The following is a 22,379-nucleotide window of genomic DNA, read 5'->3' as shown; positions in this document are numbered from 1 at the left end:
CTCTCTTTTTAGTTAGCTTTTGCACTCAAACTAAATACAGAGCAATTGTCGTGGCATGAGTTCACATCTGATTCCTGGTGCCCTCAGAGACTATCTGAATTTCCCCAGGGCTTTCATTTCCCTGTGCTGCATCAGATGGTGCTGGAAAGCACGTGGCACAGATCAGACTAGCAAAATCAGCATCTCGGAGCAGGGCAGCTTTAACCACACAACTGTATCCCAATTATGCAGCAAAGTAGCACTCTCAGGCAACTGCTGTCAATTACATTGGATCAGAACTGTCACTTGGAGAGCAATCAGTGCTGAGAAAAAAAGCATTTCTGATGAGAAAACTCAAGAGAGCATTGTTAACAGCTGCAAAGAAGAAGCAGCAGCATTTCTGGCTTCTCATCTACAGATGTCTGCACAAATAAATTAACTTGAACAAATCCACTCTGATTAATCAGAGGATGTGTCAAGCGCAGTCAGTCCTGGGGCCGTCAAGTCCCATGGCCAGCTCACGCTCATGCTAACAGGAAATCAGTTGTACCACCTTCATGCCTGCTGCCTGAGAGCAGAAGAGTTGCCCCATGGTGGACTGAACACCGAAGCTCCCTTTATTGCTTCAGGAGCAGGTTTGTTGTCCTGTGGCAGTGGATAGGACCACATATGAAGAAACCCCTGCAAAGGCAGCAGCTGAACAGATACGCTGCCTTACCGCGGCAAGGGAGTGAGCACAGCAGGAAACACACATTGGACCATCTGGCTGGTTTTGCAGCATGAAAGCGTTAGTGCTGTTCTAAGTACCTATGGTCTTGGTCCAGAAAGTGAATATGATTTACCAGCTAAATCCACCAGTCTCTCCAGTCCTGGGGAGTGTATATGCTGTGCCATCAGGACCTTTAAGGATCATGTCCCAGAGGCATTCAGCCTTTCTCCATTCCTGGAGGTGGGTGCAAGTCTACACTATGGCTCTGAAGCTGCGTAAATGCAATGTAAATGTGACTTGGACATTATCCATCTCTTATAAATCACAACCTCAGTACTGTCAGCAAATCCTACTTGTCTTCACATATCATGGTATGAAGTGCATATTTCCATTCTGTCCCTCAATTTTCTAAGAGATTACCTGGTCTTCCTTCCATTTGTCTCCACTCTAGAGGAAGTGTTGTAAAGGCTGCTTCCGTGAGATTGTGTGAATGGGCTGTGCAAGTACCTGTGGATGAGGATGATGCAACAGTTATCAAAAGACAGCAGAAAAGCATGTGCTGGGAAGGTAGTGTATGAAAGTCTCCCAAGAACTCATAAGCTCTGGAGACTGATGGTCCTGTTGAAACCACACAGACTGACATCTCAGTTTGCCAAGAGCCTGCTGAAACTGTACAAGGCCACCAGCACTCACTGCCATCAACAACAGCTGTGTAACTGCCTATAGCCAAAAGTGTGGTGGCAGCTACATGCAGGCAAAGACTACAGGGGTGTACATATCTGATGAAATAACAGCCTGAGGGACTTTCCAAACACCTGCCCAGAAGCCACTGATCCTCCACTTCTGAGTATGCAGCTGGGCTCAGCTGCCAGCCTCTGTTCCAGCGGGGCGACCTTGTGAGTGGAAAGCAAATGCCACGTGCAAGTGGCTCATGCTGGGAGGCAGAGCTGCCATCCAGAGGCACCTCCATTGGCTGAAGAAGCGGGCCAAGAGGCCCCTGATGAAACCCAAGGACACATACAGAGTCCTGCAGCTCAGGAGGAGGAGTGCAGGACTCCCACGACGCTCAGGTGCTGGAGCACCGGCTCCCAGGAGAGGCTGAGGAACCGGGGCCTGCTCCGTGCGGGAGGCAAGACGGCTCCTGGGGCAGCACGGTCCCCCGCAGACACGGCGCCAGGCCCTCTACAGAGGCGGGAGGTCGAAAGGCTATGGCAGGAGTGGGGAGCGGAGGGCCTTAATGAGGCGCTGGGACAGGCCCGGGCTCTGCCGCGGGGCCACACCGGCCGACCGGGGAGCGCAGAGCTGCCTGGAAAGGGGCGGGATGAAAGCGGGCTTACCCGCCGCGCACCACCAATAGAGTGGGAGACCCCCCCTTCCGCTACCGGGCCCGGCCTGCCCAGCCCGCCCCCGCCCCCGCCCCCGCCCCCGCCCCCGCCCGGCGGGACAGGGGAAGCCGCCCAGCGCCTTCGCGCTCCGACTAGGTTGGCCCCGCTGCGCTCGCCGTAGCGCTCAGGCTGTGCCGGGAAGCGGCGGGGCGGCGCGGAGCCGCCTGGGATATGTAGTCTTCCCGGCCGGGCCGGTGCATTGGCGCCGCGTTCTCCGGCGCCGCCCGGGAACTACAGGCGGCGGCAGCCGGTGTCTGCCCGCGAGGATGGCGGCTCCCTTGTTGCTGGTGGTCCTGGTGGCCGTGACGGTACGGGCCGCGCTCTATCGCTCCAGCCTCGCTGCTTTCATCTCCGAGCGGGTGGAGGTGGCGTCCCCGCTGAACGCCTGGAAGCGAGGTGAGGCCCGGCGGGCCCGGGTCGGAGCACCACTCCCCGGCGCGGCTGAGGGGCCGAGGCCTGCAGGGTGCCCGTGGGGGGGGACCCGCCGGGCCGGGAGCGCGGCTGCAGGCGGGCAGGGGCCTGTCCCTACGCTCGGCCCACGGGGAGAGCGCTGGGCTGCAGTCTCGGGGCTAGGGACGGGCCCCTCCGCTCTCAACCCGCCCGAAAGCTGCTTGAAATGGGGGGTGGAAGTTGTCCCCCAGGACAGAACGAGGGTCTGTCAGCGGCAAAGGGACAGGAACGACACCGGCCTGAGGGCAGGAGGACGGGAGTTTAGCCATCGTGTGCGGCCTGCTTGCACTTGCACAGGCCGATTGTTTCGCCCATGTCCATAAAATGGAAGAATGATAAAATTTGGCAGTGAATATGTAGTTTCAGTAGCCTTGATTGAGTTACTTTCCTCATGCACAAGCACTGTCTGCCAGTATGAACATGACAGCGTGTCTCCAGTTTGTGCAGAGATATCCGCCCTTTCATTTTCCTTGCTCAGTTTGTGGCCCCACACATTGTCACCAACATGAGTCAAAGTCTCTTCTGAAGACTGAGGTACAGTCTAATTGAGGCTTTTTGGTGGCATTGATCTCTGTAGCATCTGAGCCCATTAGGAACCTTCATTTATTTTAAAGACAGCCCTTTGGGAAAATAATATCCAGTAATTATGCAGGTAAAATTATTTGCAGTTTTTGGAGTGAAACAGTGGTACAGAGTAATAAAGGTCAAAAGCATGAATGCATTTGATGACCTGAGGCCTCTGTTGCACAGTGTGTAGCACTTCACACTTCATCGTTTCAAAATACAGCTCCCAAAAATTCCCTTGCAGCAATGGATACTTTCTAAATCTTACCATAGAGTGTAAAGGTGGTCATCTAGAGAGTAAGGAGCACAATTAGGATCACCTCGAAAAGTCTGGGCTGTCATCATACGGGAACTTTGTGGCAGAGACAGAATCTACTTCTCCAGCATATTGCTGAATGGAGACCCTCTTGCTGCCACTTGCAGTCTCCTGCCTCACTTCCCTCTGAACAAATGGACCTGTTTCCCATAGCTTCCACTGCATATGCTGGTACCCAGGGAACATCTTTGCCCTATAAAGGGTAAAACGTGCCTGCATTGCAGTGCAAGCTGTAATGACATTGCAAAGGATCTGAATTAAGTTTGCAAAATGTCAGGAAGTTTCAACGGATAATGCTTTTTGCTTTGCCTGGTAATATTTCTGCTCTTTTATTTTGGTTTTGGACATTTCAGCTCTCTCTACATCTAATCTGGCAAAATAGTTCAAATTCTATAACATATTCTGATTTGTCCTCTTAGAATTAAGTATTTCTCCAGCATAGATACCATGTATCAGATAGTAGGTGACTTAAAATCAGTAAAAATCATACATGCGATTTATAAATAGTTAAGTGCTAAACACTTCAGCTATAACATTTTTAGCTGAAACAAATAAATAGATTACAATGAACTATTCAGTTAGTAAAGAAATTTGCATGGCAAATGTAAGAAAGCAATCGATTCTAGCTGGCTGTTGGATTTGTGAGATTTTGTCACCCATTCAGATGGTGATTCCATGTGAGATTCTTACCAGTGTGGATATTTTTAAAACTACAGTTTTACCATCATGAGATTTTTCTCTTCCCACATTCTAATGCAGGCGTTTTGTGTGTTTCAGTGGTCGAAGGATTAGCTCTGCTGGATTTAGGGGTCTCTCCATATTCTGGAGCTATTTTCCATGAGGTTGGTATGCATACTTCATTTTAAACATGATATTCAAGTGGCACATTTCTCAGTCTTACTGCTCATGGACTGGCAAGGACCAGGGACCTCTCTCTCGTCCCAAAGACTTCAGAGAACTTGGAGTTCTGCAGTTGCCTGTGCAGTACTTGTACATGCAGTGACTAGCACAACGAGAAAATGCAGTTTGTTACTGAATACTCATTGCTGTGCAGGTGATAGGCATCGTAATATTTGTTACTGCGTAAGTAGAGTCTGAAATAGGGGAAATCTGTAATAAGTAAAATGCTCTATTCACATCCAGATGTTTCTGTCAGCAGAAGCTGGAGCAGGGATAGACAGTGTCATTGTGAGTCTGAACACAATTTTACTGGATAGCAGCATCTTGAGTTTCTACATTTGCAGAAATACTAACATTAGCACAAGCATGCAGTACATTTATTCCTTATCTTGAAAACAGCACGTTCCTCCAAACACTTAAATGCCTCTGGCGTTTTGTGCCCTTGAGTGTTCGTTCTCACTGTTATGAAAGCACACTCACACCTAGTGTCACCTAGGGGGAGGCAGATACTTTGTATACCTCTGAAAACTTGTTTCTCTTTATTAAATTCTTCTTCTTTAAACAGTTTTCTCCCAGACTGTGAAATATGGTCTAAAGTTGTGGCAGGGGAGGTTTAGATTAGATATTGGGAAGAATTACTTTACTGAGAGAGTGGTCAGGCACTGGAACAGCCTGCCTGGGGGGGTGGTGGAGTCGCCATCCCTGGAGGTATTTAAGAAACATGTAGAAATGGCACTTCAGGGCATGCTCTAGTGCCCAAGATTGTTGGTTTGCATCTGTTTGTGGGTGGGTGTGGTGTGTGGTTGTGGGTGTTTGTTTTGTGTGGTTTTGGGTTTTGTTTTGGTTTTGGTGTGTTTTTGTTGTTTTTTTGTTGGTTTGTGGGGTTTTTTTGTGATTGGACTCGATGATCTCAAAGGTCCCTTCCAACCAAGAAGATTCTGTGATATTTTTCTATGCTTATTTATACCATCACATTGTTTTAAAAGTATTTCAAAAGAGATATATTTTCTCACAGTGAAGACTGAATTTACAACATGTAAATGTACTACTTCCAGATTAACCTTTTCCATCAAAGAAATGATTCAGAAACACACTCTTTCTCTTACCATAGTAGGGAAAAGCTGTGGGAGTAAGAGGATGATAGGACTGTAGTCCTACTGCTTTATGTTTTAACATGCTTTCTTCTTTTTGCTTTATAAGAGACTCATCTGAATAGGCTAAACAGTGAAACCAGCTATGTAGGAAATGCTCTCAAAAGTACCTGCCAACAACCTGAAAAAATAGATTCTCTGGAAAAAAATATTTTCTAAAGCTATTCTTTGTATGCTTTCTATTGTAACTCTACCACTATACTAGAAGAATTGAAAAGTTGGAATAGAATAGAATTTTCAAAGTTGATAGTGTCTTTTATAAAGCATATTGAGAACTTTGGAGGGAAAAAGACTAGTAAAATGTGCTTTGATTAATCACTTTGCTCTGATGTAACAGTGTTGTAGAAGAGGCTAAGGAAAATTGCCTTTTGCAGCCTGTCATAGTACTACCATTTTTCTCATCAAATCGCCAGTTGTTTTATCTGGACAGTAATTGACGTGGTTTTCCCTGCTGTTCTCTTTTAGACCCCGCTGATAATATATCTCTTTCACTTCCTGATTGAATATGCCGAATTGGTGTTCATGGTGAGTGCCCCTGGAAAGTTCCTCTAGAAAGGTTCCATTCTGTGAAGTGCTGAGTATGACTTTCCTTTTACTCCTGCAAGAATCAGGGACCTTCAGCCTCCCTGTGGTTCAGATTCCTGCTGAGCTCACAGTTTAATTAGAAGGGCAGCTTTGCCTGTACAAACCTACATTCAGGCTTTTCCCTTGTTGTACATATTCCTTCTTTTTTGAGAGTTCTTGGCTAGATAATCATCCTCACAGAGGGACAAGAAGTTGGCATTTGGTTTCAAATTTCAAACGTTACCTCTTGAACATCAGAATATTTTGTCCCAATCCCTACACTGCGGTGTTTCTCACTAAAACCCACTGCCAAACGCCAGGTCTGCAAAGACAGCACAAACAGGTAGTCCTCCAGACATCTCTTGTAAACTGTTGTCGGAGTTCTGCGTAATTCAGAAGGACAGAACTCATAGCAGGTGCCATCTGGTGGAGCCTCTGTGCCCAGGTCCCTGCTGGGCAGGTCTCATGCAGAGCTAATAGCTGTCTGCGTTGTGCTTATGCCGATTGCTCTGATAACTGCTGCTGCCTGGGAAGTCTGGGACAGCTCAAGGGACTGTCATGCTGGATTAATGGACAGGTGGGTTTAGACTGCCCCACTGTTGCCTGTGCTCTAATTAGACCAGTGATTCTATTACCCTCACATATGACTTTCCCCTTATTTCCCCATTCTCGTTTCATAGATATTGATCTTTGATACATTTCATGGCTTCAAGGTTAAGCAGTGCTGTGTAATCACAGTGTACAAATCAGCAATCTCGTGTTTGTAAAGCTTGTTTTTTCTTCTCGCGAGTGGAGTCAGATCAGAGTCCTTATTCAGCATTGCAGTACTGTCCAATATCTTTTTCTCCATTTGTTTATTTTGCTTACAGTCAGTCTGTCTATGCCTTGCTTTTTTAGATAACTGATGTGCTAACTGCTGTTGCCCTTTATTTGGCCATTCAGGACTTCAACAAAGTTGTGGTAAGCTGACATGCCAGTGTTGCTGATCCTCTTCTCCCAGCAAATATAAATAAATATCTTGTACCAAAGAAAAACATGCCAGAGGGTGCAGTATCAACCAGTCCTTGTTGCAGTAAAACTGATCATTTGGTCGGGGACCAAATGTGGTAAACAGTGGGGATATTTAAAGTTTTGTTGTGGCAGTATTATGGTATGAAACAAATTAGTGTCCGTAGCTACCACACTGCACTTGAACGATGATCACAGCAGCGTGGAGTCTTTAATCCAAAAGCAGTATAAAGAATTTGAGAAATCTGTGAGAGTGGAATAGCCAATGAAATACAGAAAAGTGTAGGGTCATGGTACACAAGATGGGACGTGAGATTTTAGAACGTGCTGAAAACTCATCTTCAGTTGTTGTGGCAGTTTGCAGTACGCAGAATTTAATTACTGGACTATGGATTTGTCAAGACTTGAGCACTTCCTTTTCTCACCTCTGCTCCTGCTACAATCTTCTGCACATTTCCTAGCTAGAGCCTGGAATGTTTTACCCTGAACATGGTTTGTGTTGCACACAGCATGAGTTAATACACAGACCAGAACTATGTCAAGGAAGGAATAAACCTTCCAAGGATGCTGAGGTGACATAAATCATTCTACTGAGCAAGGTGAAGGTCTGACACCAGATATTACTTGTTCCCTTCAAAGTATAAGTACATTTATTTCAAGATGAGTGATTCTTCCCATTTCTGTCATAAGTAACTCAAAGACCATTTTGTGTAAGCAGCGCTGTGCTGTCTGAGATCCTGGAGGGATGATTCAAGATCAACATGGACAGGGAGGCTGCATTTTCTACAGCATCTGTGTGGTCTCCCATTCAGCTACATACTTGCTCCTTGTCCTCTGACTTTGAAGAAATAACTGCTGATAGAACTGCAAACCTGTAAAAATACTGCGTGCAAGTTACTTTGCTTGCTGAGAATTTATTGCCAGCATCTCTCTTTCTGTCTCACCATGACATAGTTCAGTAGTTTCATAATTCAGATTTCTCTTTTGTCTCCATAGAGAGCATCATAGAACAAAATAGACTAGAGAGGGTGATCTTGGGTCCCTAAAGGAGATTTGGCGTAGGGGTATCCAAAGAACAAAGGCTGCATACCTCTGTGACTTAGTTTCTTAGGGGCTTATATGTTCAACAGTGAATTTATAAAGTCAGCTTTTCGTTGGAGCTCCAGACAAGCTTTAGGAAGACTGAAAGTATTAACCTCCAGTGTGGTGAATTCACTGTCAGCTGTGTCAAGAGTTAGACACAGAGAGCTATGGAAGTTCAAATAGAGATTATCTGCTTTCTCATGACTTCCACTTCAGTTGTTAAATGTTTGGTAAAAGGGAGGGGGGTTTTTGTTGTTTGTACAGCACCTCACATAACATGAGTTTTGGCTCACACCTGGGGCTCACATGTACTGTTCCACTGTAGTGGAAATCCTGAGTAATTAAAAGTAATGACTTTCCTAATCTGACAGTCTTTGGTCATTCTCCCTTTTTCAGTTCAAAAAGCAAAAGCTCCTGATAGAACTGGATAAATATGCACCAGATGTGGCTGAACTCATCCGGACGCCCATGGAAATGCACTACATCCCCCTCAAGGTAGCACTATTGTAAGTATGGCTTCTTGCAAGCTGCAGTGGGCTTCTTTGGTTCCACAGCTCCCTTTGGGTTTTATTGGTCTGATTTGGGGCTTTAACATTTGTTGAAGATGTTGGGTTTTTTTTCCAGAAATTCTGAATTTCCTATTATACATAAAAATCCCCTCAGCTCTGAATACTCTGTTTGAAAGTGAAAAGCCGATGCTTTTCCAAATGTTTGTTGCCCACAATTAAATTCACGCACGGCCTCTAAGACAAGCTCAACAGCATAAGGCCATTAATGTGGTAGCAAAAATGTTGTATCTGCACAGATCACATTCCCACTTATTTTGCTTGTATGCTAATGTTGACAAAACTGATTTTATGCCTCCCAAATATCTCAGGTTTCTTTTCAGAAAAGTTAGGGGAATTTTTGAGCAGTCGAACAAAATGTTTGCTGAATATCACAACTTGAGTAATCCAGGATTGCTTATAATAATTCAAATATATTTTCAAGTTGTCATCTTAATAATGTCATGTCTTAGTGTTCCTCTGTATACTAAGCATTTTTTTTTTTATTTCAGAGAGCTTCAACTAAAATAAATAATATAGAAGTAAGGTACTAAGTGTCAAAGAATTAATTGGGGGGGTTGATGTGAATGAATCATCTGAATTATTCTGTGTCAGAGAGAGTTTTCTGTTAGATAAGTTGTTATCTTTTCTTCTTTTTGTATGAATTTTGTAAAATGGTAAATTCTTCAGGGCGAGAAGGATAGAGTCTGTAAATTGCTGACTGCTTTGTATTTAACATCATTGCACACAACCACAGCAAAGTTGGCATTAAGTTGTACCTACTCTGCTGTAGGCTGCCTCTCTGGAAACACAGAAAAAACCAGACCGGGACTTGGAGAAGTAGGAAAAATGTTTATGCAAAGAGATAATTTGAAAATCATCAGCCCTGTCTACTCACTCTGATGATTGATTAGCAAGGCTGATCGATAAATTATCTTGCTTATTGTATTAGTAACCCTTCCAAATATTTTTCTGTGCTTTTGGGGTTATTGTAGTTCTCATTTCCAAAAGGAGCTGGCATCCTTACTAAGTGGAAGGTAAAGGTGTTCAGAGTTTGCTGTCTTTCCATAATTCCAATTCAAATATGCCAGATTTTCCTAGCTGGCAGGTTTTGTGCTCAGATCATGTTGTGGTGAACATAAATGATTGCTCTGCCATAGCAGAAGCGTGCAGGTGCAGTTGGGTTGGGAGAGACTCTGCTAATGTCTCAGGATTTTTTTCCATCTTGCTATTTTCTTATTTTAATTACGTTCTCAGAGACAGTAGATGTGAGTAGCAGAGAGAGTTTACTTTGGACCCAGTATTCCTAGGTCTGACTGAATAAATGCACAGTGTTTCTGCAAAGAAAGGAACATTTTTGGTAGTCTTTTTCTACGATAGAACTTCTATTTTAGACGTCTTCTGAACCGTCTCCATTTCTCTAGTGTGCTCCCTGTGGCCACTATGTCCAAGGATACAATCCAAGGATCTTTTTTTTTTCTCCAGACTAAAGAACCTGTTCATTTGAATTAATTTGATGATTAGAGGATCCCATCAAATGTGAATAAACAAATAGCAACTGTTGCAAATTGCATCTGTTTTTCCTTTTTACACCTCTTTAATTAGATGGTGTCTCCTTTGAATGGCATGAGTGTAACTTGAGCTTTGCTCTTTTTCAGCTATTTGTTAAACCCCTACACTGTGATGTCCTGTGTGGCAAAGTCCACCTGTGCTATCAACAATACTGTCATTGCATTCTTCATTTTAGCTACAATAAAAGGTAACACAATGAAGAAAAAATGCTTCGTTATGTCTTTCTGTAAAGATCAGAAAATGAGCAGAAATTAAATCAAGGTGGAAATGTACAAATATGATTGCTACAAAGATCTCAGTGAAACACAGCAGAAACGGGGACTGGAGCAAGGTCAAAGTTCTGCTTGAAATCACAAGAGATCAATAGACTTTATAGTCAAGTCAACACTTGCTTTCATCTTCATGTACCTAGGAGTTTAATCTGTAAAGACTAACTCCTTTTCCTGGATGAACTTTGAATAGTTTTCTGTTTATGAAGAAATGCATGTCTGTGTGTAGGAGCCTTTGATGCTCATTCTTTTGTACATGAATATGCCCTTAAAGTATTGTATACAATTTATTTTCAAAGTATATCTTTGAACTTCTATTCAAAAGCAAGCAGTTGCCTGCAGCTGTTATTTGCCTTTCACTCTCTGTTGTAACCTTTGGTTTGAAATTGGGTGATTGAGCTTTGGGAAAGCAGAAACAGTACCCAAAGACCCATTCTGGCACAGTTAAATAGATGATGACAGAATAGCTGTTTCATTCGTTTTGTGCATAATACCAGTTTTCTGTTTCTTTCATAACTGCCCAGTGCTAAAGTCTTTTAGCATGTATGATTTGTACCAGTCACCTAAGTTTTAGGAGTTCTGTGCTGGATCAGAGGAAAGGTCAGTCTCTTGTCTCCAGCAGTGCCCAGACCCAGACATTGTGAAGAAAGCTGATATAGGTTGGTATTATTAGTGTTTCCAAAAGAAAGTTTTCCTCCAATTATTAACTAACTCAGAAGGAGTTTTGATTTTAAAGCATTTGCAAAAGCAAATGAGTGGGATTCATTTAGTTAAACTGATTTTTAACTGTTCACTGATACCATAAGTTCGGTCCTAAATAAAACTGTAGTGGCTGTCCTCTGTGTTTGCTCCCTGACTTGGGAGTGTCACAGCTTCTAGGTTTTAAAGTGGACAAAGAGAGGGTATCAGATTGTGACTGTGATTCCTGGGTACAAATTCTTTAGAACTGTGCAGAATTGAACACTCAGTAAAGTACAGGATAGGGAGGTTTCTGTCTAGGAGAGTGTAGTTGAAGAGTGGAGAAGGCTCATCACCAGGTAATTCTATATTTTCTCTTTTGAAAGGTGGAAGCAGAGAGATGCTTACCAAGCATTTGATGTCAGTAGGCTGACCATTAGTCCAATGCACTGAGTCAGGATTCTTGCTGTCTAAGCTATATTTTTACAGATGACTTCCATGAAGTGACATATGACTGAAGGCTAAAGCCAGGCCACTGCACTGGGTGCTTGTCTTTTTATTGTTTAACCTGGGACCTTTCGGACTTGATTTCTGGTGTTGGTAGTTGGGCAATTTGAGTACTCGGCACTTAGCTCAGCCTGAGATGCCTCAAATAAAGCTTCCTCAATAAAGGCTTTCATATTTTTAAGATCCCTTAGAAAAGCTATGCTAATCCTTTCTATGTCTCAGTTGTGGTATCTGTATAGTAGGGCTAATGCCACTGCATTCCTTCAGCTGCGGCCTTTCACTTGCTGTCTTTCACAGAGTTTTGCTGAGGACCCTGACACATTCTGGTGATGAGGTTATCCAGCATGTCCAGTATGAGTAAAACAGCTGTTTCATGCGGATATGACTTAAGTGAATGCATTCCCATGCATAAACAGCAGCCAGTGTGGTCTATATATAGACTGAATTGCTGGAATCTCTTTCTGTATATGAATGACAGGAGATATAAACCAGTCAGGGGCTCTTTCTTGTCAGAGAATTGCCTTGGTATGAGTTCTCCATTTAAAATGTAGTTAAGAAAAGGACACACTCCAGGATACATTCTGCTAAAACCGCCTTTAAGTGGTGTTCTGATAAGTGGTCTAAAGCCCCTGCAGAGGGTTATGCATTTCTTCCCATTTGGACTTCCGCCTGTAAGGCTGTTTATGTTAAATGTTCCTTACTAATGAACTTTTTTTTTTCTTTGCAGGTAGTGCCTTCCTCAGTGCTGTGTTCCTGGCTTTAGCAACATACCAGTCACTCTACCCTCTCACATTGTTTGCTCCAGCACTCCTTTACCTTCTACAGGTAGATGTTTTCTAACTGTTGGTACCTGTCCTCTTCATGTAGCTGTGCAGTCCTTAGTTATTGAGAGGGCATGTCCTGAATTTCAGAAAAAGTGACTCTTCTCAAGCCATTGGAAGTTTGAAGCTTCAGTGGGGATGCCTGTGCATAGAGAGAAGGGAGCAGAAAGTCATCTAAAGAACTGGCTAGTGTTTAGCTTGCTGGAAATAAGTGCTATTCTTTGTGTTGTGTGAATAGCAATAAGGATTTTAGACCTGGAGAGGAGGAATGAGGAACTGTATGTTTGAATCACTCAAACTTAGAAATAATGATTTGGAACTTAATGGCAAAAAGCATGTGCTTGTGAAAGTGGCTGGTTGCCTTTGTCCTTTCTCCCTCCCCGTTAACAGGACCCCTGAATTCCAGCAGGGCTGACCTTGATCATTCAGGAGTGCATAGTGCCTTGACAGACACCCCTCCAGGCAAAACAAGCCCAGCACCAGGCTGGTGGCGCATCTGCAGGCAGGGCTGGGGCTCAAAGCTGAGACAGCTCTTTGCTAGTGAATGGATTCATCACTGTTTTGCCTGCATGATTCCAGCTGGTCTCTCTCAGCTTTTGTGCTGATACTGTAAACAATGCCTTAACCAAGAGCCCAAAATATCATGCGCTTAGTGAGAACTGATCATTTGCTAGTCTTACTCTGATATGGGAGTGAGGTGAGGCTGTGACTGCTAGCAGAGGACTCATCCGAATTCACAGACCACTTGGTGATCATTTTCATTATTTTTGCCATTCTGAAAGTCCTGCTGTTGAGTGTTTTGCCAGTCTGTCTTGGTTGCTTCTGTCCTCTCTCCCTCATAATTTTTGTATCTGATCTTAACTACAGGTTCATTACAGCCTATTCTCAAATCTCTGAGCATTGAAGGAGAGTGTCCGTTCTAGTCCATTTTCTTTCCCTGACTATCTGACGTGACTGTTTCTTGCTTTTTTTTAAGAAATGTTACTATTATTACTTTTTGCAAGACAAGAACTTCTACAGTCAGTGTTGCTTTTTCAGTTTGATAATTTTTAGGAGCATTTACTTTATGTATTTTGTATTTTGGTTTCATTTGTTTTCTTTTAACGTTAGTCAAAGTATAAAGTGGCAGTAAAGTACAAGCATTTTGTTCACAAGCAACAAGAAGTGCTTTGATATGTGAATGCCTTATTTGCAACTTTTAAGGGGGATCATGTTAATATGTATTCTTTTATCCAGATTTGTAAATGAACTTTCCTGGATCTTTATACAGAATTAAGTAGCTTTTCTGCAGCACTTTCTATGTCACCTGTCAAAAATCCTTAGTAAACTTGCTTACATTATTCCAGCAAGTGGCGTTAAACACACCGTGGCTGAGAAAACAGAGCATGCTTTACACAGACCCCAAAGCAGTTAGAGCTGCCTCCCTGTACATCTGCTGGTGTAAACCCCAGTACCAAATGGAAAAGCTGCATCACTGACTTAGAGCTGCAAAACTGAGCGATTCCCAAAGGTGTTTGTCCCTGTGTCTTTAGAATTTGTCTTTAGAAGTGCAGTCAGGGGACCTCTTGGAGTAAGATACCTGTATGTCATGTTATGTGACAAGGGCTTGTGGCTGACCTATCAGGACATTTACCTGGACATTAGTAAGGCCTTTGATACAGTCTCCCACAGTATCCTCCTGGAGAAACTGGCTGCCCATGGCTTGGACAGGAGTACTCTCGGCTGGGTTAAAAACTGGCTGGAGGCCAGGCCCAGAGATGGTGGTGAATGGAGTTAAATCCAGTTGGTGGCTGGTCACAAGTGGTGTCCCCCAGGGCTCAGTATGGGGGCCGGTTCTCTTTAACATCTTCATCAATGATCTGGATGAGGGGATCGAGTGCACCCTCGGTAAGTTTGCAGATGACACCAAGTTGGGTGGGCGTGTTGATCTGCTGGAGGGTAGAAAGGCTTTGCAGAGGGATCTGGATAGGCTGGCTGGATGGGCTGAGGCCAGTGGGATGAGGTTCAACAAGGCCAACTGCTGGGTCCTGCCCTTGGGCCACAACAACCCCAAGCAGTGCTACAGGCTTGGGGCAGAGTGGCTGGAGCTGCCTGGCAGAAAAGGACCTGGGGGTGTTGGTCGACAGCTGGTTGAACATGAGCCAGCAGTGTGGCCAAGAAGGCCAACAGCATCATGGCCTGTATCAGGAACAGCGTGGTGAATAGGACTAGGGAGGTGATCGTCCCCCTGTACTGTGCACTGGTGAGGCCCCACCTCAAGGGCTGTGTCCAGTCTTGGGACCCTTACCACAAAAAAGACATTGAGGTGCTGGAGTGGGTCCAGAGAAGGGCAACGAAGCTGGTGAGGGGTCTGGAGCACAAGTCTTACGAGGAGCAGCTGAGGGAGCTGGGGTTGTTCAGCCTGGAGAAGAGGAGGCTGAGGGGAGACCTTCTCGCTTTCTACAACTCCCTGAAAGGAGTGTGTAGCCAGGGGAGGTTGGTCTCTTCTCCCAAGGAACAGACGATAGGACAAGAGGAACTGGCTTCAAGTTGCACCAGGGGAGGTTCAGATTTGACATCAGGAAATTTTTTTACACAGAAAAGGTTATTAAGCCTTGGAATGGGCTGCCCAGGGAAGTGGTTGAGGCACCGTCCCTGGAGGTATTTAAAAGGTTGACATAGTGCTCAGTAACATGGTTTAGTGATGGATTGTTGTGTGTTTTGGGGTTTTTTTGGGGGGTGGTTTGTTTGTGGTTTTTTTTATCAGAGTTAGGTTGGTGGTTGGACTAGATGGTCTTAAAGGTCCCTTCCAACCTACACAGTTCTATGATTCTATGATTCTATGTGGCAGTGGCAGGACTGCAGCAGTTGACTTTGTCCGAGGAGGTGACCTTTTAGAGGGGTTCCTTTGTGCTTAGGAACCCACTGGATGTCCTCTTTCCGTGATTCAGCAGAGCAAGAGTGCCAATTCATGTGGTGGAGACCTGGCACCACAGGGTAGTGGGTCGTGGAGCAGGACTCTGGGTAACCCAGTTGATGTGATTCATGCAGTAGAAGGCAGGCAGCAGTACAGTATTGCAAATATCTAAGATGCAAGTAGCTGTGAGGAGGTGTGTGTAAATCGTACCTTGAGTGCATGAGACTTGACTCGCTGCAAGCAGAAATTATTAGCTTAGCTACTCTATTTTCAAGCACAGTTGTGGAAATACATACAATGTGTGTGACTTAATTAGCCAGAGTGAGGAACATCAAGCAAATTGTGCTTGAGGGCTGCTCCTTCCAGTGCCATAGTCCCATGTGTGATGCTTTCTTTCATCGATTTAAAATGATGTTGTGAACACTTAGGCTTTCTTGTGACTTTCCATCTGATGAGGCATATCTGCCTGCTTGTATTTCATTTTCAGCGTCAGTTCATACCAATAAAACTGAAAAGTAAAAGCTTCTGGCTCTACACCATGCAGTATGCAGCCCTATACCTGTGCAGCCTGGTGGTGATCATCTGCCTCTCCTTCTTCCTCCTCAACTCCTGGGATTTTATCCCATCTGTTTATGGGTTTATGTAAGTATAAGGATTCTTTCTAGTTTTTCTGTCTAGCTCGCCCTATGTTGTTTCACACACGGGTGCCCCACTCCCTGTCCTAAGGAGTGTGTGATCTATGATTTTACTGGCAATGCAAGAAAAGAAAAGAGTGTGTGGAGGAGAGCAGGCATTAGCCAACTTCTGTTAATTAAGCAACAGCAAAAATTAGTGAAGACAGGAAATTTTTCCCACTAAGTTTATTGGAAATAGATTTGATTGTTGAGCTACCATGGCTGTGAAATTTTCATCTCTGGAGATATGTCTCCTTGGGAATGGTTTAAATCCTGTTGGGGCAGAGGGAAGGATTAGTCCCTTTTCTCTTCAGGTTTGCACCCCTTTTGTTTCTCTTCCACTGATTTAAAATATAGATCCTCCATCCAGTAGCACACAATGATTGATAAATGTAACAGAAGCAAGGCAATGAAAAACAACAATTTAAAAATATTACTTCGACTTTTCTTTTCAAATTTCAGCCTATCCGTTCCAGATCTGACACCCAACATTGGCCTTTTCTGGTACTTCTTTGCAGAGATGTTTGAACACTTTAGTCTTTTCTTCGTATGTGTGTTTCAAATCAATGTGTTCTTCTACACCATTCCCTTGGCAATAAAGCTAAAGTAAGTATGCTTCTCCGCTGGCTTTTTTACTCTCGATTGTCTGGTGGAAGCTTATAATGCTGGCATCAGATGTCTGCATCTACAAGCCTGAAAAAGATAGGTTTTTTTAACAGGGCCTGTCCTCCTCATTTCCCAAAGTTTCGATCTATTCCTCTGAAATGGGGGGGTTAGGCTCTGCAGTGCAATGCGTGTGTTACAGACATCAAAAGAAAGAGCAGAAATTTAGGCTATAGAGGTGCCTGCTCCCTGCCAGCATAAGCCAATGTAGTCAGAAAGCAAGAACTCTTGGCTGGAACTTCAAGGTCTTTATTGTCAGAAAAAAAGGTTAAAACTTGGGGACATTTCTAGTGGACTGCGCTGTCAACATTGCCCTTCTTTCTGATAAAAACATCCATTAACACACCTGGATGCTCAGTGGGCATACCCTGTTGACTTGGACTGAATACAGACATCATGACGTACCAGGGGGATAATGATGGGCTTCTCCAACTAACCTTCAGAGAGGAGGTACTGATTGCTTTTTGTTGAATAAGAGAAAGCTGGCCAGATGGCCAACTAACTATAAATGTATGTTGAGTTGAGGCACTAAGTTTCCGTGTGAGGGCAGAACGGTTCAGTCTACCTCACCCAGCTCTCAGGGGCTTGTTTGGAGAGACCAGGGGTACAAGAGCCTCTTTGAGCCTAACCCACAGTACGTTTGTGCCCTTGCTGGTATTTGTTTCCAGTTTCCAGAGACCCTACTGCATCCTCTTACCCTTTGTGTATTACCCTTCTAGGGAACACCCTGTGTTCTTCATGTTTGTCCAGATCGCAATCATTTCTATCTTCAAGTCCTATCCCACTGTGGGAGATATTGCACTGTACATGGCCTTCCTTCCAGTCTGGAGCCACCTTTACAGATGTAAGTTCTTTGTGTTTGATTGTTCTTTATCTGGAATGGGAAAAGGCCTGTCCGGTAATTGTCACCACTAAACCAAACCAGGCCCACATTCACAGGCTCTTGTGGCCTCCTTTGGGTATCTGAAAGGAGGCTTGATTTTTCTGGTGATAGTTTCTAACGTATCTTTAGGACTAGGGTTGAAATTGGTCAAGGAGAGAATTTTCACTTGTGCCTTATCTCCCTCCTCTCTCCAAGTTGTTCTTAATATTAACATTTTTGTAAGAACCGTTTACAGTCCTGCACAAGGGATGTGCCTTATTTAAAGCACATCTGTCCTTTAAATGCTTCACTGCCATTTAAGGCTGTGTGATTTGAACACTGCAATTGGTGAGTCCCCCAGCCTTAAAATCCTGAACCCTGTAGTGGTTCTTTGATTTGCATCTGCTTGTTTGCTTAGAGTGAAAGTAATTGAATAACTCCAAGCAATTGTCCAGTTTTTCTTAAAAGCTTCATAAAAAAACTCTTTAGCTCTTTAAATCACTAGAGAGCTTCCTGATGGTTTTCAAACTTAGTCTCTAGAACCTGAGAGACACAGGGGAGATTTGGAAGTGCTGTGTTTTTCCTGGTGTTTCTTTCTTGAGCCAACTGCTTTGACCAACCCTGTGAGGTTGTTTGGGCCTGTTACTGCCACCTTCTCTAACCCAGGCCAAGTGGGCTTCTGGACAGCCAGCCTGGCTGATGTCAGGAGACACAATCAGAAGTCAAGAGACTTGGAGACCATCTGCTCTGTTAGTTTCAGACGAAAGCAGACTAAAGCAGCTGTGATAAAACAGGGCAGGGAGCCCCAGGCTCACCCTGAGCATGTCGCAGCCACAGCAGGTGATTTACTTCTGAGAAGTCCTGATTGGGCGTAGTTCAGTTGCATGTTCCAAGCATGCAGATAAGGGGACTATGACCGGTGAGAGGGACAGTCTGTTACAGTGAGTGAATAGACCTACCAAACAAGAAGTTTAAAAAGCTAGGTGTGAACAGGTTTGGATGTGACAACGCTCTTAAAATGTCAGCTAGCTCCCTTCAGCTGCAGAATGATGAGGAGTCTTTCAACTACCTTCAGGGACATTGGCTGAGCTTTAGCCAAGCACAGCAACACCAGTACCAGGATGAATTATAATACTGCTGCCAAAGGACAGGCATAAATAGTTCACAGAAAACAAAATCCCTTCTGGCCTAGTAGTTCCTACCTCTTTTAGATATCTGCCACACACTCATGCAGACTAATGGATTCTGGCCTCACTTGTGCCTCCTAAGGTCACATGTTTGTCAGTGCATTTGGCCTATGTGAATTTCCTCCTTTTCTGGTGCTTTCATGGCCTTATCACTTCCTGAGAAACTGCCTCTTTTCCTATGGCCCACAGGTTCATTTTCTTCCTTTGTCATCACCTTCATGAGGTTAGGGAACAGCATGCTCTACCCTCTGAATCATGGTGGAAAGGCCCTTCTCAAAAATGCTAGTTAATATAGTGTAAACACCAAAGAGCCAAGTCCTCTGAGCAGGAGTGTTTGGAAGCAGGATCTAGAAGGAGCTACAAGTGAAGATTTCACATTCAAGCAAAGGCAAAAGTAGTTATTTTAAAGGGAAGTATAGTGGATTTCTTATAAAAACTGCCCAGAAAATTATTAAAGCAAACTGTGAAACGTTGTTGGAGAAAAGTATGTGTTGGCAAGTGCCTCTCCCCCACTGCACATACCCTAAATACCATTGCTGGTTGTGTGAGCACGGCTGCTCAATAGTGCGTTTTAACAGCTTGGTTTTCTTTTGCAGTCCTCCGGAACATGTTCATCCTGTCATGTGTGCTCATTGTCTGCTCCCTCCTGTTTCCCGTTCTGTGGCATCTATGGATTTATGCAGGAAGTGCCAACTCCAATTTTTACTATGCCATCACATTGACTTTCAACATAGGGCAGGTTAGTAGAGCGATGTAAACAAGGCTGCACTTCAAGTAGGTCTCTGGATCAAGTGTCCTGTCAGCAGCAGTGAATTCTGCAGGATGTGTCTGGCTTTTTGCATCCTGCATAGTCCTGCATGCAGCTTCCTGCCTCTCCTTGCTCCAGCTGAAATCTGCCTAGTCCTCACCTGCTGGCACACTAATTGGAAAGATTTCTTGTAGTATTTGAGCTATAGTGTAACAGTCCAACTAGGCTGTATTGCAAGTTGCATGGCCTGTTGCTTGATAGCAGAGAAAAAGCATCTGAGTATGGCACACGTGAATGGAGGTGGGGCACAACAGCACAGGGGCAGGAAGGAAATGCAGAAGTGATGGGGGTGAATACGTGCTTTTATCTGGTGTTGCTCCTGGACATTGTGCTGTGAAGCCACAGCCTTGACATTCCAGCTCTTCTCTTTACCCCTTAACCTGGTAAGTATTATTTTCTTAAACTGCTAAAGCTTTTGTTTGCTAAGGCTGACCTTGGGAGCTGGGGTATTGCGGCTGCTGCCTGCTGGCTTCTTACCCTGCATGAGTAGGCAGTTAAAAAACAATCACAGTTGAAAAGTGCATAGTAGCAATCAGCAGCAGACTTTCAGCATTTGGGTTGAGCTGCATGACGGTGCTTGGATGGAGGGAGTCCTGTGGGTGAGGGTGAGATGGTCTGTAAAGCTGCGACCCTGGTGGACCTGCCATTGTCATATCTTTTGGCTGGTTTATGGAGCTATTGTCTCCTTAGCAGAGATGTCTGTGAGAACACTCTTGTAGCGCACCAGATAGATTTGTTTAAGTCTCCCTTTAAATAGTTAAGGCTTAAATAGTTTAAGTCTCCCTTGGCTTAGTGCTGCAAGGTAATGGACAAGGAGTGATCACAGTGTCTCTCTTACAAAGCGTGATGAACTTCTTAAGCCCCTTCATAGAATCATAGAATTGTCTAGGTTGGAAGGGACCTTTAAGATCATCTAGTCCAACCATCAACCTAATTCTGATAAAAAAACCAAAAGAAAACCATACAAAAAAAAAAAACTACATTACTAAACTGTCTCGAAGCACTATGTCAGCCCGTCTTTTGAAAACCTCCAGGGATGGTGCCTCAACCACTTCCCTGGGCAGCCCATTCCAGTGCTTAATAACCCTTTCCATGTAAAAATTTTTCCTAATATCCAACCTGAACCTCCCCTGGCACAACTTGAGGCCATTTCCTCTTGTCCTATTGTCTGTTCCTTGGGAGAAGAGACCAATCCCCGCTTCTCTACACCCTCCTTTCAGGGAGTTGTAGAGAGCGATAAGGTCTCCCCTCAGCCTCCTTTTCTCTAGGCTAAACAATCCCAGATCCCTCAGTCTTTCCTCATAAGACTTACTCTCCAGACCCCTTCAGGGTCTGTCAAACACGTCCCTTTTATTCCTTGTTCTAAAACGTTACTGATGTGTCTGAACATCTCACTTCTGCAGATCTTGCTCATCTCGGATTATTTCTATGCCTTCCTCCGGCGGGAATACTACCTCACTCATGGACTCCATTTGACAAGGCAAGATGGAACAGAGGCCATGCTTGTTTTGAAATAAGGATTGTGCCCACCATTCCCTGGGACATGGACCACTCTGAGGAACATGCAAAGCTTGGGATATGTGGGGTGGGTGGGGAAGGTTCCCTGAAAGAAATCTTGACTTTGGGAATATGTACTGAAAAAAAGGGCTGAGGTTCTTCTGGAGCTGTGGGCTCAGTGCAGAGACTGTAAGAGCTACAAGTAGGAGGTGCAGTGCCTCCGTTGGAGCATCTCCCTTCTTCCCTCAGCTGTGCTTCTCACTGCGACCTCAGCCATCGAGTCTGGGCAGTCCAGCAGGAACTGGAGAAAGTGTCTGAGCTGAATCTCCAGGTCAGAAAGAGCTCAGACCATAAACTTTACTATCACTGCTTATTGGAGATGTTTTCTCTCCTGGAGGTTTCCCCTTCACTGCTTTGACCAGTAATGCTCCTGCTCGGCCCGAGGCAATCTCTGAGGACCTGATGCTTAAGCCCTGGCTGCAGATGCCATTTCTTGGTTCTCCTACTGGTGTGGGATCTGGAAAAATCACGGGTGCTGTGAAAGAAATGGTGACCAAGGATGGAAGGAGGACAGCTTTAGCTGCTCCCACATTTGGAGCTCAAACACTAGTTAAGAACTGGATTTGGAGTGAAAGCAGGAGCTGCTGCATCCCATTGAAGCAACACAGACGCTTTTGTGTCAGGAGCTGCACAGTGGCATCACAGGGTCTCAGAAAAAGGAACACTACTGTGGAGATAGATTCCTGCTGCTCCTTGTTTCTGTACTGTGACAGAGCTTGGCAGCACAGAGTCACACTATAATGTTGGGATTGCTTGAGGCAGCAGCCTGGATGTGGAAGAAGCAAGCTCCTGTCTGGGCTGGGGACCAGAAGGGGTAAAAATCTCCCCTATTAAGACTGACTCCAGACCAAATCCAGAAGGAGCTTTAGCCACTGCTGTTGTGGAGCTGTTGGGCTGCAGGTGTTCCACACTGGGATACACTATAGGATATGCACTTCCCTATGTACCACTGGAAGTGCAGTGGTGGTATCTTGTGTCTGTGTGCGGAGGACTTGGTTAAAGCATTACCCCTTGATTCCCCCACGGTCCTCTCCCTCTGTGCTCAGACCTGCTCGCTTCATAGCTACTGCTGACCCCATGAATGTGACCCACAGGGGTGAACCCACCAGGCTGGCCTCTTGCTCTGCTGCCTGCGTGGTGGCAGAGAAGTGGTGACCACAGTGTGAATTCTCGCTGGTGTTGGGGCAGCAGCTTCCCCACAAATCTCAAAGAAACCTGAAGGGCTGGGAAT

General features: G+C 44.7%; 1 protein-coding gene across 1 annotated transcript; it reads left to right on the top strand.

Moving 5' to 3' along the window:
- The first annotated feature begins 2,339 nt into the window (after positions 1–2,339).
- On the top strand, positions 2,340–21,108 carry PIGU (phosphatidylinositol glycan anchor biosynthesis class U). The gene is made up of 12 exons (XM_074156906.1): positions 2,340–2,469; positions 4,181–4,245; positions 5,920–5,979; positions 6,916–6,978; positions 8,506–8,615; positions 10,313–10,413; positions 12,408–12,505; positions 15,885–16,039; positions 16,534–16,677; positions 17,454–17,578; positions 19,380–19,522; positions 20,995–21,108. The coding sequence occupies exons 1-12, from the start codon at positions 2,340–2,342 to the stop codon at positions 21,106–21,108; spliced, it is 1,308 nt and encodes a 435-aa protein (XP_074013007.1).
- The last annotated feature ends 1,271 nt before the right edge of the window (positions 21,109–22,379 follow it).

Source organism: Numenius arquata, chromosome 12 (genome assembly GCF_964106895.1).
Source record: "Numenius arquata chromosome 12, bNumArq3.hap1.1, whole genome shotgun sequence".
Taxonomy (NCBI): Eukaryota; Metazoa; Chordata; class Aves; order Charadriiformes; family Scolopacidae; genus Numenius; species Numenius arquata.
This window is presented reverse-complemented; position numbering and strand designations above follow the sequence as displayed.

Coding starts and splice junctions, on each gene's coding strand:
- PIGU (XM_074156906.1), top strand. CDS start 2,340: ATGGCGGCTCCCTTGTTGCTGGTGGTCCTGGTGGCCGTGACGGTACGG. Junction 4,246..5,919: donor CTGGAGCTATTTTCCATGAG/GTTGGTATGCAT, acceptor GTTCTCTTTTAG/ACCCCGCTGATAATATATCT. Junction 8,616..10,312: donor CCCCTCAAGGTAGCACTATT/GTAAGTATGGCT, acceptor GCTCTTTTTCAG/CTATTTGTTAAACCCCTACA.